Here is a 12,438-nt window from a genome sequence, read left to right as displayed (position 1 = left end):
CAATGATGAGGAACTATACTCTGCATCTTTCTCTTCACTCTATCTTCTGTCCTTGCTTTTGGCTTGATTATATTAATGCATAGTATGATCTAATTTGATATGAAAGCATGCAAACAAAAGCTTTTCACTGAACCTCAGCACAATAATAAATGTAAACATTCTCCCTCCCTCAAACATTCACCATTCATCATCTCCCATCACACTCATTCCCACCCTATTCTCTCCTTGAATGCAAATTCTCCATGGTGTTCTAGGTAGTATTTGTCACTTGACCTGTACTGATAAATAGAGTTACCTGGTCAAAGCTTTTCACTGTACCTCAATACACATGACAATAATAATCTTAAACCCACACCTATTCCTTGTAGTGGCAAGTCCCATGTTCTCTCCACTTGTTTGGGTTTCTCTTGGATTTATTGGAACTCAAGGCAATTTGGACGGCCACAAATATCTTCTGGATCTCCACTTTGTCTCTGGGCTGAGAGATAGGTGTTGGCTTGGTCTTCCAGCCAGAGGCACCACTGGTGAGCACCCTGAAACACTAGCTTTCACCCCTCATCCAGGATCCTCGCACCCAAAATGTAGCCTTCGTCACGAGTGACTAATTGATTGATTGGTAGAAAGATACAGGCCCTTCAGCCACCGACCATCAATCACTGCTCACACTAGTTCTCTGTTATCCCACTTTCGCGTCCACTCCCTACACACACCAGGGGCAACTTACAGAGACCAGTTGACCTACAAACCCAATTGAACAGAAATCATCAACCTTCAGGGTGCTCTGAATCAGCCCCACATTTACAATGACCTTTCCTATGGGCAGAGTTACTGCACACACGACCAGATGATGTCCTAATGCAGGGTGAACCTGTACAGTTAACTGCATGCAATTGTGTTTGTTTCATTGACTCTCTGCAGTGCATTTTGCGGCTCATAATTGCATCTCAAGTAGGTTCGGGGATGTTGTTTTAATTGGTTGATTAATTCAGCGCTCATAGACACAATTCTCATGTGAATGTGTGTGCAGGAAATTAGTGCAGTCATGAGGAAAAGCATGGATTCCACTGTCCAGAACCAGACATCCTGCTCTCCCCTGGTCCATACTGGCCACTGGGAACGTTGTGAGAGTTAATAATAACGCTAGTGTCTCAGAACTGAAACATGAGCACATTGCTGTTGCCTGTCAATGACTGAATTTATACAGCGCTGAATATTATACAGTCTGAAGAAATGTTGCCTATCCATGTTCTCTAGGGGTCCAACCTGACCTGCTGAGTTTCTCCAGCATTTTGTGTCTTTCTTTGGTATAAACCGCTGTTCATTGTTAGTACATTTACACAGCATAGGACAAACCACGAGGCTTTACTGTTCTAACATGGAGTCACAGTTGTGATGTGTGAAATGTACCTGACAGACCACATGTCAGCTGCTGTGGGTCCTACATGGTAACAGCATGCACACCCCAGCTTGTCAGCATTAAGAAATATAATTGCTAAAATGTCACAAGATAAGTAATAGCCAAAACGTGTAAACTCCACACAGATAGCACCCGAGGTCAGGATTGAGCCTGGGCCTCTGGCGCTGTGTGACTGCAGCTCGACCAGTTCTCACACAGATACTGTGGCCCAGTATAACTCACTCTTGTATCAGGGCTCCCCAGATTCCAGCCCACTTTGTTTCATTTTTCAAATCAGTGGCATGGAAATCTAGTGGGTGCCATGTGTGTAATTTGAGGTGTTGCCAGCAGGAGGCAGCATTTGGAAGAGAAAGGGGTTGATTTAACTTTATGGATAAAAATGGAAATCGAATGCATGTCCTGGAAACAAACTGTTTTTTTATCAGAGTCCCGTGCGGGCAAGACGTCTGACCATTGCACAAACTGCTGGAAGATTGTGCATAGTTTGGAGCAGGAAGTTGTGTGTACCAATCCCATCCCAGGGGTGAGTACAAAGATCTAGGCTGCCACTCCAATGCAGTATTAAGGTAGTGTCTGACGTGGATCGGGAAGGTTTACAGGGATATAGGCCAAACACCAGGTAAATGTGACTAGCTTAGATGGGACATCATGGTCAGCATTGTCAAGTAGGGCTGAAGGGCCTGTTTCATGCGTCTGACTCTATGGTGAAGAAGCCATCTTTCAGATCAGATATCAACCCCAGCTCCCTTCTATTCTTTCAAATAATACTTTGGCACGGAGGAAGGAGAGTAGAATTACGTCTGGATACTCCTCCAACCTGGTCTTCTGTCTGAGGTACTTGACAGACCACAGGTCAGCTGCTGTGGGTCCTACATGGTAACAGCATGGTAACAGCATGCACACCCCACTGGTACTTGAGTGCTGGAAAGAACTTGAGGTTGGAGTAAAAACTCCAAGGGAACGTGAGCTTCCTTTGAACAAAGTAAATCAGAGAGAAAAATAACTAAGTGCTAGAGCACCTCAGCGGGTCAGGCAGCATCTCTGGACGACATGGAAAGGTGACAATTTGGGTCTGGACCATTCTTGACACTGAAGAAGGATCCCAGCCAGAAATGTCACCTGTCGATATTCTCCAGATATTCTCTAGAGTTACTCCAGCACTTTGGGGTGTTTTTCTTTTTAAGCGGTATCTGCAATTCCTTGTGTCCATCGTAAATAAGTGTGTACATGGATTCCTATACTGTACACAGTTTTTAGTAAAAGACAACACTGACTCTGCTGGACAAAGACAATTTAACATGGTAATGGCTGGTACAGTGGTGCAGTGGGTAGAGCTGCTGCCTTACAGTGGCAGTGATCCAGATTCGACCCTGACCTCAGCTACTGTCGGCGTGGAGTTTGTACGTTCTCCCTGTGACCGCATGCTCCAGTTTCCTCCCACATCCAAATACGTGCGGGTTTGTAGGTTAATAGGCCTCTGTAAATTGCCTCTAGTATGCAGGGAGTGGATGAGAAAATGGGATTACATAGAACTATGGTGAACAGGTGATCGATGGTCTCAGTGGGCCTGTTTCCATGCTGTATCTCTGAACAAAAATAAACAGTGACTTGCTCACTGGCATCTTGAGGAATGGTGCAAGCCCGTCGCAAGGGTGTACCTGGGAACTTCACTTCTGGCGTAGAAGCTTTGCTTTTCACTTCACTCACAGTTAACAATTCTGATTGATCGATAGTTAGGAACAAACAACAGACTTCCCACCATTGACTCCATCTACACTTCATGCTGCCTCGGGAAAGCAGCCAACATAATCAAAGACTACCCCACCCCAGGCATTCCTTATTCTCCCTGCTCCTGTCGGGCAGAAGGCACAGAAAGCTTGAAAGCACACACAATACCACATGGGAACAGCTTCTTCCCCTCTGTTATCAGGCTTCTGAATGGAGCGTCCCTAAGCTAGGATACTGTCCAACTCACCTCTACCCCATTGTGGACATTGGACTTTGTCTCTGGAACTGATGTGCTGCAATGATGAGGACTATATTCTGCACTCTGTATCTTCCCCTTTGCTCTACCTATCATACTTGAGTTGGACTTGATTGTACTTATATATAGTATATCTGACCTGTTTGGATAAGGTTCTCACTATACTTTAGTAAACGTGACACTCATAAACTTAAATCTAAGCCTAAACCAGTTGCACATAACTGATGTTCAACAGAGATTTACGTGGAATGGGTAGACCAGGCAAAGGTGGATGATTGCGTTAGTTAGATGGAAGAATGTGCACCTGTGATTGTGTGCATGCTTGCGCATGTGTGTACATGTGTGTTCATGCATGTTCATGTGCGTGTCTCAGTTTCTGTGCGTGTGTGTGTGTGTGTGTATGTGTGTGTGTGTGTGTGTGTGTGTGTATATGTATGTATATGTGTGTGTATACGTGTGTGTGTGTGTGTATATGTGAGTGTGTATACGTGTGCGTGCATGTGTGTATGTGTGAGATCAAAGTACTAAAGTTGAGTGTCTGCAAAGTCTCCCTTCTCACGTCCTTATTCCCTGTCACCTTCTCCCCCGGGAGTAACAGCGTCAAGCAATCTAGCAATATCTCAACTTTAAAAAACGACAAAGTGCTGGAGGAACTCAGCGGGTCAACAAGCATTTGGGGAGGAATGAACAAATGACATTTCGCATCTGGTTCCTTCAACTCTCCCCTACCCTCTCCCTTCCCATGTACCGCCCCCCACCCTCACCACGTCCCCAACCCCAATGCGCTCCCAAATCTCCAAGCATGTCCCACCCCTCCCCCCCCCCCTTTGCCCCCCTCCCCCCGCCAGTCACCCCAGCCTTTTCAACTCCTTTGCATAAACATCTCCCATCCCCAAGTCCATCATTTCCTCTTTATCCCCCCCCCCACCCCATTCCACATCATCCTATATCCCTCCCTGGACTCTAACTACAGCACCCTTGGTGACTAATCCTTCAATAAAGCAGCCAAACCTCTGACCTCCCTTTCCTAATTCTTCTCTCCTCTGGGCTGCATGTTTTCACAAACCAGTTTCTGTCCAAGGTTTCAGTCACTGTACCATCATGTAGCCGGTATCAAACTTTGGTTGATAATCAAGCAATGTTGTGAACCAGCATAGGACAGTTTGCAGCCTGTGGTCACTTGCTGAGGCAGGGCAACAAAGAAGTCTGAAGATGGGTCCCGACCTAAAACTCACCCATCCTTCATCTCCAAAGACGCTGCCTGACCCGCTGAGTTACTCCAGCACTTTGTGTTTATCTTCGGTATATACCAGCATCTGCAGTTCCTTTCTACACAAAAAAGAGCCCAAGTTAGCAGAGCGTGGCACAGTGGAGCAGATTCAGCGATGATAAAGGTCCAGTGATGTATTTACAAGCCAGGATAGTGTATAACCCAGTGCAGGAACTGTAGGTTGTAGATAGCTGTTGGTATCCGCACAATTGCAGCAATGTCACACAATATTCTGCACTCTGTTTATTTTCTCTTTTGCACTACCTGATAGATTCATGTATTTTCACTCCTCTTCCCATCCCCACACTGATCTTTCTGTCCTGGGCCTCCTCCATTGATAGTGAGGCCACATGAAAACTGGAGGAACAACACCGCATATTTCGCTTAGGTAGCTTAGAACCTAACGCTATGAACATTGAATTCTCCAATTTCAGGGACCTTCTAAACCCCCCCCCCCCCCCCCCCCCCCCCCCCCCCCTCCTCATTATCCTCTTACTACCCCACACATGCCCCCCCTCTCTCTCTCTTTCTCTCTCTCTCTCTCTCTCTCTTCACCCCCCCCCCCTTCCCCTGCGCCCCGCCTGGACACGCATCTATTTCTCCCCTCCCCCTCCACCCATATTCCTTCCTCTGGCTTCACAATTCACAACTCTTTTTTTCTCACAGTCTGGTCTTTAATCTGCCATCTTTCTATCACCTCCCCCTGGCTTGTGTTCACCTATTACCTGCCATGTTGTGTCCTGGCCCCTCCTCTCTTCCAGCCTTCGTGCCTCCCACCGACCCCCCAGGATGAATCTGAAGAAGGGTCCCGATTCGATACGTCACCTGTCAATGTTCTCCGGAGATGCTGCCTGTCCCGCTGAGTTACTCCAGCATTTTGTGTCTTTTTTTTATACTTGCTCATGGTTTAATTTGTCTGTCAAACAGAGTTTTTCACGGTACCTCAGTACACACAAAATGCCCCACGTAGTGGTCTGCAGTAGGGTCTCGACCTGAAACGTCACCTATTCCTTTTCTCCAGAGTTGCTGTCTGACTCGCTGAGTTACTCCAGCTTTTTGTGTCTATCAGTGCTTTATCCAACCCATTTGCATTTTAGTAGTTAATGTAAATATATACAATTTAAAAAAAAATGTTAAATGAGCATCTTCTGCCCTCTCATCAAATGTTCGCAGGGTACAGATAGCACTTTAGATAGAGAGTGAAGCTCCTTCCACCCTGGTCCATTAAGAGATAACTCAGTGGGTCAGGCAGCATCTGTGGAGCAGATGGATAGACAACGTTTCAGATTGGAACTCTGAAGAAGAGTCCTGACCCAAATTGTTGACTGTCCATTCCTTCCACAGATGTTGCCTGATCTGCTGAGTTCCTCCAGCACTTTGTGTTTTGCACGGTCTTTATTGAGCCTGTCCCAAGCAATGGGGAACCATCGAATCAATGATAGATGGGACTTCCGGCGTTCTGTGGCTAGGAGAATGGAGACTGAGCTGAAATGAGAGTGTTTGTGCTTGACCCTGCTGAATGTGACTCTCGTAGATCTCGGGAGTAGATCTGGGGGTCTGTTGTGTCGGCTCTAGAGTGTGAGCGTGATTCCCCCGCCCTTTGTTCATCCTAACGTAGGAGATGTAATCATCCCTCCTCTGTGAGCTCAGCATTTCCAACCTGCGGAACAGAGGTGAAAACCGCACAAATTGACACGACCTGTTGTCTTTTCTTTGCACAGTTGTGAACGGTGCGAGGGAGCACTCAGACGGCCGGGAGCCTGGACCACCACGGAACAACCGCGAAGATGTACAACGGGGCGACGGGGAAGGCCGCGCGGAACGTGCTGCGGAGCTCGAGTATAAGCGGGGAGATGTACGACATGGAGAAGAACACCAGCGGGGGGCAGGAGCCTGCCACTGACACCGCCATTAGGAAGAGGCGCTCCAGCCTCGGCGCCAAGATGGTGGCCATCGTTGGGTTGTCCCAGTGGAGCAAGAGCACGACTCAGCTCAACCAGACCAGTAGGTTGAAAATTAAATGTCTACGCAAGGGTTGGGCAAGGTGTACAAGACTGCAAACTGTTGTAACAATTAGGTTAAGGTGTATTATTGTCACATAGAGTCACACAGTGTGGAAACAGGGTCTTCGGTCCACAGGCCACAAACTACGGAGCATCCTGGACAATACAGCTCACCCCCTCCATGACACACTGGTCAACCTGAGGAATACCTTCAGTAGCAGACTGGTTCCACCAAGATGCAGGACAGAACGCCACAGGAGATCCTTCTTCCCTGTGGCCATCAAACTGTACAACTCCTCCCCTTTCTGTCATGGGGTAGACCGACTCCCCTCCCCTTTCCAGTCCTCCCTTCCAATCTTTGTACATCCCCAATCATTTCCACTCGTCACTGTAATTTCATGTTTCATGTAGTTTGTGTTTTATGACAGCTGGCAGATCACTTTCCCTCCTGGGATAAATAAAGTTCTATCGTATCGTATTGAATGCAGAATAATTACCTAACCCCCTGGGAAACAATGTGAGGGCAGTAGCTAGGGACACAGTGACTCTCGGTTCTGACCTCCTCCACACAGTTCGACTGCAACAGTCCTTATCGAGGTGAAGGTCTGGAAATGGATGTTTGAGACCACGGATTATTAGACCAACAGAGAGAGAAGATAAGAATGACAGTGAGGATATGTTTCAGTTAAACGAGCTGTATTAACGTATGTCACCCGTTGAGTGTATTTCCAGGGGTGTGGAGAATCAAACCCTTGTGTATGTTACTCAGTGTGTTCTACATGTTGTACTGCTGATGGGGAGATACTGATTACAGATTCTGTTTCAACTAACGGAATCAAGAGATAGGGAGAAAGCAGCAACAGGATACTGATTTTAGATGATCAGCCATGGTCATATTGAATGGTGGTGCTGGCTCGTAGGGCCGAATGGCCGACTCCTGCACCTATTGTTCTATGTTTTCTATGTTTCTTTGGTAGAGGCGAGGAGGTTGATAACAAATAGTTACAGGGATGCAGACAGTGGAACTGGCAGGACAGCGAGGGTAGAGGGGGGGGGGGGAGGGGAGAGGGAATGGAGGGGTTACTTGAAATTAGAGAAATCAACGTTCATTCTATCGGGTTGTAAGCTGCATGTGAAATATGAGGTGTGGTGTCCCCAACTTGTGTGTGGCCCCTCTCTGAAGCTGTGTCCACACTGTGTCCACACTGGCACACACTTCAGTCCAGGGTCCTTTGCTGTGCCAATGTGATTGTTTCCAATTTAGCATCAATGACCCTACAGCACGAGGGACTACATGAACAACATATTTTCCCGGACAAGGCTAACGCTGACCGTGATTCCATTTAATGTCCGCGGTGGGGCGAGCATTCCCCCTGCATCGTAATTTTGCTTCTTCAAGGCGATGGTTGGTTTTCTCTGACACCAAGCCAGTGTTGATGAAGGAACGGCAATACAGCCCAAAGTCGGGATGGCATGTGGCTCGAAAGGGGAACACGCAGGCGGCGGTGCTCCCATGCTTCCAAGTTTGCCGATGACACAAAATGCAAATAAGCTTCAAAGGAGGTAGACACACCAAACGAGTGGAGAAGGTATGAAAATGTGAGGATATCCACAGAAACGTGGATTATTCTTCAAATGATGGTGGATGGGATGAGTATTGATTGTCAATGGGATTTATTGTGTAAATTCATACACAAGTCACTGACAGCTCACATGCGGAGCGTGGGGTAGTGGAGTTTGTACGTTCTCCCCGTGACCGCGTGGGTTTTCTCCAGGCGCTTCGCTTTCCTTCCGCAGCTTTTGTAGGTTAATTGGCTTTGGTAAAAATTGGTAATTGACCCTCGTGTGTGTAGGATAGTGTCACCTTAGGGGGGTCGGTCGCTGGTCGGTGTGGACTAGGTGGGCCAAAGGACCTGTTTCCGTGCTGTATCTCTAAAGTAAAAATCCATGTGTCTCTAGTGCTGCTGCGGTGATCAATTATCCCATGACCAGCAGCCCTCAGACCATCAGCAACTCCACCAGGGGAGCAGGACATGAAGCACAACAAAGCCACCCTTCACTTAACAAGACATTGCATTAGGCTGTGCAATCTTATTAGCTGCAAATCAGCAGTTGAGTCACGATTTCTGTTTCTATTCAAATCTGTACACTGAACAAAACATTCTTTGAAAATCGGGAGAGCTGAGAAGGTGGGGGGGACAGGTAGGGGGGGAAAAGCTTTGCTGCGCCGCACACACAGTTACTGTGGAATTAATCCAAGAACAAATTTAGCCTGCAAGACTGCAATAAATAACGCAGTCAGCTCCTACCTGCAATACCGGTAAAAGTTTCATGCATCATAGAGCATAGAACAGTACAGCACAGGAACAGGCCCTTCTGCCCACAATGTCCATGCTGGACATGATGCTGAGTTATACTAAATGTGCAGGAAGGAACTGCAGATGCTCATTTAAACCGAGGATAGACACCAAAAACTGGAGTAACTGGCCAAAGAAAGATCTCGACGCGAAACGTCACTCATATTCCTTCTCTCCAGAGATGCTGCCTGTTCCGCTGAGTTACTCCAGCTTTTTTTGTCTATCTTCACTGAGTTATGCTAATCGGATCTGCCTGCACGTGATTCATATCCCTACATAGACATGTGCCAGGCAGCCTCTTAAACACGACTATCATACTTGCCTCCACCACTACCCCTGGCAGCATGTTCCAGACACCTACTCCTCTCTGTGTAAAATAACTTGCCCAGCACACCTTTAAACTTTGCCCCTGTCTCCTTAAAGCCATGCCCTCTCGTCTTTGGCAGTTTCCACCCTGGAAAAGAGTTTGTGACTGTCCACCCGATCTATGCCACAAATGATTTTACATTCCTCTATCATGTCTTCCCTCAAAGAAGGAACCATTTACCTTCTGAGCATTTACCTGCCAACAATACCTGCATGGGGTAGTGGGTGTGCACTGGGGTGGGGGTGGGACACAAGAAATAGATTGGGGGGTGGAAGGGGGGGGAAGGGAGTGAGACCTAAATTTAACACATCCAATGCTCATAGTTGGATTTTAAGGTACCCAAACTTGCCCACGCCAACCAACATGTGCCATGTACACTAGTCCACCCTTCCACCTGCCACCCCGCCCCCTCCATATCTTCCACCAATATCCTGCCCTCTGGCTTTACTTTTCACTCCTCCTGAGTCAGAGGGTGTCAAAGGTTATGGAGAGATGGCACAAGAATGGGGTTGAGGGGAAAAGATACATCAGCCATTATTGAATGGTGGACTAGACTCGATGGGCCGAATGGCCTAATTCTGCTTTGATCACATGAATTTAGGTACTCATCTCTCCTTATCTAATACCCTTTTGTCAGCTTGTCTCCAAGTGTCACCTCTTTATCTTTCGAACTCTAACTTTTGTCCACCCATCTACTAATCAAAACCCACCCCACCTGCCTCCACTTACTCGTGTAGGAAGGAACTGCAGATGCTGGTTTAAACCGAAGATACTCCAGAAAAATACTGGAGTAACTCAGCAGGACAAGTAGGCATCTCTGGAGAGGAGGAATGGGTGACGTTTGGGGCCTCTTGCTCCACCTATCGCTTGCCAGGCTTTGTCCTGACCCCTCCCCACTACTATGCCTGAAGAAGGGTCCCGATCCGAAACGTTGTCTATCCATGTTCTCCAGAGATGCTGCCTGACCTATTAAGTTATTCCGACAGTTTGTCTTCCCCACTGCATTATTTATCATCTTTTCTCTACCTATTGTGTCAGAAACTTTTCAAGTGACTATTTAATCAACAGATTCAAGAGATTTATTTTTTAAAAATGCAGTTTATCTTGGAAAAGCACAAATAAAATTCCAGATGCTGTAAATCTGAAATTAACTGAAAACTGCTGAGTTGTTCCAGAATTTTCTGTTCTTGTTGCAGTTTTTTTTCACCCTTTAGTTGACAAAATGTGAGAAGCAACTTGCAAAGTGGAATGCAAGCACCATCTGCACAATGGGTTTTTTTGGAAGGTTTAGTGTGTCTGCAAAAGGTTTTTCTTATGAAGTGCATTTAACCCAGAGAGTTGTGAATCTGTGGAATTCTCTGCCACAGAAGGCAGTGGAGGCCAATTCACTGGATGTTTTCAAGAGAGAGTTAGATTTAGCTCATAGGGCTAAGGGACTCAAGCGATATAGGGAAAAAGCTGGAAAGGGAAACTGATTTTGGATGATCAGCCATGATCATATTGAATGGCCTACTCCTGCAACTATTTTCCATGTTTCTACATTTCTAAAATTGGTGCAGGAGAGATTCCAAGTGATGGAATGGCAAAGAGGGATGTCAAATATTGTGAGTAAATAAGAAAATACAAAGGTGTTCAGTATTTGATGTTTATTTATAATCTAACATTGGATGGGAATGGCAGGCACAGTTGTGCAACTGGTAGACCTGTTGCCTCTCAGCACCAGAGACCTAGTTCGGTTCCCACCTTGGGTGCTGTCTGTGTGGAGTTTACAGGTTCTCCCCGTGACCGTGTGGGTTTCCTCCGGGTGCTCCGGTTTCCTCCCACACCTAGAGACCTGCAGATTTGTAGGTTAATTGGCCTCTGTAAATTGGCCGTAGTGTGCGGGGAGTGGGGGGATAAAAGAGAACTAGTTTAAGGATAAGAGGGAAATCTTTTTAGGACCGAGATGAGAAAATCATTTTTTACACAGAGAGTCTGTGGAATTCTCTGCCACAGAAGGTAGTTGAGGCCAGTTCATTGGCTATATTTAAGAGGGAGTTAGATGTGGCCCTTGTGGCTAAAGGGATCAGGAGGTATGGAGAGAAGGCAGGTATGGGATACTGGGTTGGATGATCAGCCATGATCATATTGAATGGCGGTGCAGGCTCAAAGGGCCGAATGGCCTACTCCTGCACCTATTTTCTATGTTTCTAACTAGTGCGAACGTGTGATCGGCATTCAGGGTGGACTCAGTATGTGGAAGGGCTTGTTTCCATGCTGTCCCTGTAAACTATACTAAATTAAATTGACCCATTGGGATTCCATATGGAGAGAAAATTGGATGGAGTTTGGTTCAATGGAAGGCAACTAATAAATGTGACTAGGATTGGACTCGGGATTTAATGACATGGGTGTAATTAAAAGCGATTCAGTCAAATATTATTCAACACAAAGTTTGAATGGGATCGAGGGAGTTCACTGATGAGCCTAAACGGCAAATGAGTCTCAATATCTGGAGAACTTCATCTGGAGTGTAAAAATGATGGGAAAAGAGATGAACGTGGCAGTGATCGACAAAATGCAGGAGAGTGGTGAGGGTGAGAGTGAAGATGGGGTTATCGGTGGAGATGACAATGGGGATGTTCATAAGTTAATAGGTTCTAGGAGCAGAGTTAGGCCATTTGGCCCACTTTGTCTGCTCTGCCATTCAGTCATGCTGATCTATCTTTCTCTCTCAACCCCATTCTCTTGCCTTCACTCCATGACCCCTGACACCCGTACTAATCAAGAATCTGTCAAACTCTGCCTTAAAAATATTTATTACCACAGTCATCTGTGGCAATGAATTCCACACATTCACCACCGTGAATGTGAGTGAATGTGAATGTGCGGGTGTGAATGGGAAGGTGCTGAAGGAGGTGAGGGTGGGGTGTGGGTGTTAGGGTTTCCTGAGTGTGGGTGTGTGTGGAGGTGTGAGGGTGTGGGGTATAGTGTGAGGGCTGAGTGAGGGATTCCTGAGTGTGGGTGTGGGTGTGGGACACTGTAAGGGGGTGAGGTCCAG

At 46.7% G+C, this 12,438-nt stretch overlaps 1 protein-coding gene across 2 annotated transcripts in view; it reads left to right on the top strand.

Moving 5' to 3' along the window:
• rims3 (regulating synaptic membrane exocytosis 3) overlaps nt 1–12,438 on the top strand; it is a 130,836-nt gene that overhangs the window by 57,330 nt on the left and 61,068 nt on the right. For both annotated transcript variants that reach the window (XM_055656116.1, XM_055656115.1), the window contains exon 2: nt 6,393–6,675. In XM_055656116.1, coding sequence (XP_055512091.1) covers nt 6,459–6,675 — 217 coding nt within the window. In that variant the 5' untranslated portion in view covers nt 6,393–6,458. The remainder of the gene's footprint in view (nt 1–6,392; nt 6,676–12,438) is intronic.

Source organism: Leucoraja erinacea, chromosome 26 (genome assembly GCF_028641065.1).
Source record: "Leucoraja erinacea ecotype New England chromosome 26, Leri_hhj_1, whole genome shotgun sequence".
NCBI lineage: Eukaryota > Metazoa > Chordata > Chondrichthyes > Rajiformes > Rajidae > Leucoraja > Leucoraja erinaceus.
Note: the sequence above shows the minus strand (reverse complement) of the source record. Positions and strands in the feature narration are given on the sequence as shown.